This window comes from Bombus pascuorum, chromosome 4, assembly GCF_905332965.1.
Source record: "Bombus pascuorum chromosome 4, iyBomPasc1.1, whole genome shotgun sequence".
Classification (NCBI taxonomy): Eukaryota; Metazoa; Arthropoda; class Insecta; order Hymenoptera; family Apidae; genus Bombus; species Bombus pascuorum.
Window position 1 is genome coordinate 16980133 of NC_083491.1, and position 4088 is coordinate 16984220.

Here is a 4088-nt window from a genome sequence, read left to right on the forward strand (position 1 = left end):
TAGAGATATATTCAATAAGAAACACAAAAGGACACACATGTTGTGTTGGATTCCGGATGGTGGAAATTAAACACGCGTTGAAAAGTTAAAGGTTTTATTTATAACGAGTAACTGCACGATAGTACCGACTGCAGAATATTTATTTTAACATTATATATATTATATATTATATTGCAACATTCTGTGATACCTGCAAAGAACAATCATTTTTCTGTACGTCGTGTTTTAATAATATTCATAATTTCAAAATTTCTTATTTATAATTACACTTCTTTTTTTCTTTTGTACGTATCAAATTTATCAGAGATTATGTTTACGTAATACATGATAAAAGAAATGTAATATCTAACGGAATCCATGTTGTCCTACTGATATTCAGAGAAACGTTGCATGAAACTATTTCATTAGAAACACCGCGGTAACCCATTGTTAAAAAAAATTGAAAATTCAGAAGATCTTCATATAAGCAATGGAGATTCTGATAACAGAAGTGGAAGTGAAAGATGTAAGGTTCCCAACATCGTTATTAGCTGATGGAAGTGATGCTATGGTACGTACGTAATGCTTTAATCTTTCTTTCGTTGGGATGTTGTGCGTATCTCGCATTTCGTGTTAAAATTTAATTTTATCAGCCCCGGTTGTAATATAATATTCAATTACAGCACACCGATCCTGATTATTCTTGCGCGTACGTTACGATCAAGACTAACAAAGGAATCGAAGGATATGGATTAACATTTACTTTGGGTAGAGGCACAGAAATTGGTATAGATATTTACTTATCTTCTAAAACGACTAATTATTGTTTATGGGATAAGATGATATTATCAAACTTTTCTTTGAAATGTTCATAGTCGTACAAGCTTGCAAATCAATGTCGTATTTAGTGAAAGGACAAAATGTCAATGAAATTTTTACACACTTTGGATCTTTTTGGAGGAAACTAACGAGTGAATCGCAATTAAGATGGGTAACTTATTACAAATACGTGATCACATAAGAGAGTTACTATTACATGTGAGAAATATAGAAGCACGCTAGGAAATTCAATGTGTTTAATATAAATATATGAAATGTAATAGATAGGACCAGAAAAAGGCGTTATTCACCTCGCTACGGCTGCTATAATAAATGCATTGTGGGATCTGTGGGCTAGAATAGAAAATAAACCTGTTTGGAAATTACTTACGGATTTATCCCCTGAACAATTAGTCTCTACGATTGATTTCAGATACATGTAAGTTGCATTTTACGAAATGAGAACAACTTTGAAACGAGGAAATCGCTATATTGTTATATAAAACTGAAACAAATTTTTATGATATTCTCTTCCATAGTACCGATGTTATTACGAAAGAAGAAGCAGTGAAATTACTGAAAGAGAATCAAAAAGGAAAAGAAGAACGCGAAGAAATACTACGAAAAAATGGATACCCGGCGTACACGACGCAAGTGGGATGGCTTGGATATAGCGATGCTAAAGTTAAAGAGCTTTGTAATAAATTTTTAGCTCTTGGCTTTACATCTTTCAAGGTAAAAGTTGGTCAAAATATAACAGACGACATAAAAAGATGCCGATTGGTACGCGACGCGATAGGACACGAAAATAAATTGATGCTAGATGCTAATCAAATATGGGATATCAACGAGTCGATCGAGTGGATGAAACAATTGGTAAAATTCAAACCAATTTGGATCGAAGAACCAACGTCTCCTGATGATATATTAGGACATGCGAAAATCGCAAACGAATTAAGACCGTATGGCATCGGTGTCGCGACCGGTGAAATGTGCGCTAATCGCGTGATGTTTAAGCAATTATTACAAGCGAGAGCAATCGATTATTGTCAAATTGATTCGGCTAGAATAGGAGGAATCAATGAAATATTAGCTGTTTATTTGATGGCCAAAAAAATGGGTGGTAGGTTGCATAAATAATAACTACTTTCTGAAGATACTAGATTGAACATTTTATCATAATTTTTATTATATTAGTTCCAGTGTGTCCACATGCTGGAGGCGTAGGTTTATGCGAAATGGTTCAGCATCTCCAGATGTGGGATTTTATATGTTTGAGTGCATCTACCGAAAACCGTGTGATAGAATATGTCGATCAACAACACGAGCACTTTGAACATCCTGTATGTGTTCAAAACGCTTCTTATATGCCACCCATGAGTCCAGGATATTCAACCAAACTTAATGAAGAATCTATTAAGAACTATTCATATCCGAATGGGGAAAAATGGAAGGACATGTACGAACAGGGGCTTTTCTACAAATCATTTAACTAAAATAAATACAAAAACTTATGTCAACTTAAATGTGTTTAGTAAGCTTTATTTTAATATAAATGAACTGAAATGGGCATCAGCATTTTAAATACTTAATGAAATAAACTGATATATTATTATCATTATCAAAAATCCACACCTTAAACCCACTTAAATTTTCTTTACTTATTTTTCCTTACATTTAACAACAATGGAAGTAATTTACATATATAAACCATGTTTATACATTTACAACACATAAGGTAATTTCTGTAGTGAATTTAGTTGTTAAAATGTTATAATCATATAAAGCTCCAAAATAAGATATCACAGCTATTGATCTTGCTTTTAAGCTTATTTTAGCTTGATGTACTAGGATTATTTTTGTCTTTAAGGTAAGACTTCACATATTCCGTCTATAAAACATAATAACAATTACTTTTAAATCAGCTAGAACCAACGAGATATATAAAATGAAATTTCAGAATATGTATTATACGTACGCTTACAAACCAATACGAGTTGGGTTTGAACATAAATCTTTTAAGTAAACCTATATTGCATACAGGGGAAATAACGTGTAAATGCAAATGATGTATTGTATTAAATGGTGGCCAATGAAAACCAGTGCGTGTAACTGCAAGGTCCAAACCTTGTTTTTCTGCTATTATATCCACTGTAGAAAGGATTCTCTCATCTAAAAATTGTCATTGTACAAGTAACTCTAATATGCAAAGCTTAAATTTAACATTTAACATAAGTATTTCTATTCGGTCAGACTTACAAATTGAAGCATCTTCTGGTTGAAGTTCTTTTGCATTGCGTATATGTTTATTTGGCAGTATTAAATAATGATGGGTCGAAGCTGGATTAATATCTTTAATACATGTCACATAATCATCCTAAAATAATATTTAACGTTCCAAATTTAACAACTATAAGATAATGTAAAAATATTTTTTCTAAATGTAGACGTTATTATATATCAAGAATAAAATTGTATATACTCACTTGCACGTTTAGTTATGCTACGTTATATTATGTTAAACAACAAAGGTTAACTTTTTCATACCTCGTATATCTTCTCGCTTGGTGTTCTGTTATTTATGATATCGCAAAAGATACAATTATTTATATGAGTTTCCATGTCGACAAAGATATAATCACGTTAAGTAGTTTCCCCAGTAAAAAATTGTTTCCTTGGTAAATTAAAAGAAGTTGATGTTAGTTGACTACTTGATGTATGTGCTTATACATAACATATATATAGGATGACTCTCGCTATATATGTGTAAAGTAAACTCATAGGCAGTGTCGCCGTATCGGTCACATCGTATGCAGATTGACTCATTCTTGTTTTCATATTACATATTACATGCACACAACACACATTTCTGTCTCAACTCTGATATAGAAAAAATAGCAATTTCCGATGACAGAACATAAGTAAAGACTTGGTGTTATCGATAGTTGTTTGGCTTCGACGTAACTAACGGGAGTATTATCCCGTACTTATTTACATAGATATGTATGTTGTGTTCCTAAGTCTTGTATGTTGCTAGAAACAACAAGATAGAAAATAATATGTATTACACATTGCTAACGAACCTCAATGTTATTGTTTATATGCCAAGCAAAATATGAAATAAATATATAGATAATTGAGATTTCAAACTATTATTATTGATAATATTTATCGATAATTGAATCACATTATTGATCGGTGATGATTAAAATAAAAGAGCAATATAATGGGCATTAAATACAACATTTATTTTGTCGCATTACTTTTTAATTTAAAATATATAAACTGTA

At 31.4% G+C, this 4088-nt stretch overlaps 2 protein-coding genes across 2 annotated transcripts; one reads left to right on the top strand and one right to left on the bottom strand.

Annotated features, from left to right (window-relative positions):
* Positions 1–17: 17 nt before the first annotated feature.
* Positions 18–2410, top strand: LOC132906346 (mitochondrial enolase superfamily member 1-like). Its single transcript, XM_060958468.1, has 6 exons — positions 18–550; positions 663–765; positions 855–970; positions 1083–1237; positions 1338–1921; positions 1996–2410. Exons 1-6 carry the CDS (start codon positions 470–472, stop codon positions 2292–2294), a joined length of 1338 nt encoding a protein of 445 aa, XP_060814451.1. The 5' UTR covers positions 18–469; the 3' UTR covers positions 2295–2410.
* A 24-nt stretch (positions 2411–2434) lies between these two features.
* On the bottom strand, positions 2435–3562 carry LOC132906370 (adenosine 5'-monophosphoramidase HINT3-like). The gene is made up of 4 exons (XM_060958505.1): positions 3346–3562; positions 3058–3175; positions 2777–2970; positions 2435–2689 (listed from the first exon to the last, which is right to left on the bottom strand). The coding sequence occupies exons 1-4, from the start codon at positions 3418–3420 to the stop codon at positions 2633–2635; spliced, it is 444 nt and encodes a 147-aa protein (XP_060814488.1). The 5' UTR covers positions 3421–3562; the 3' UTR covers positions 2435–2632.
* Positions 3563–4088: the final 526 nt, after the last annotated feature.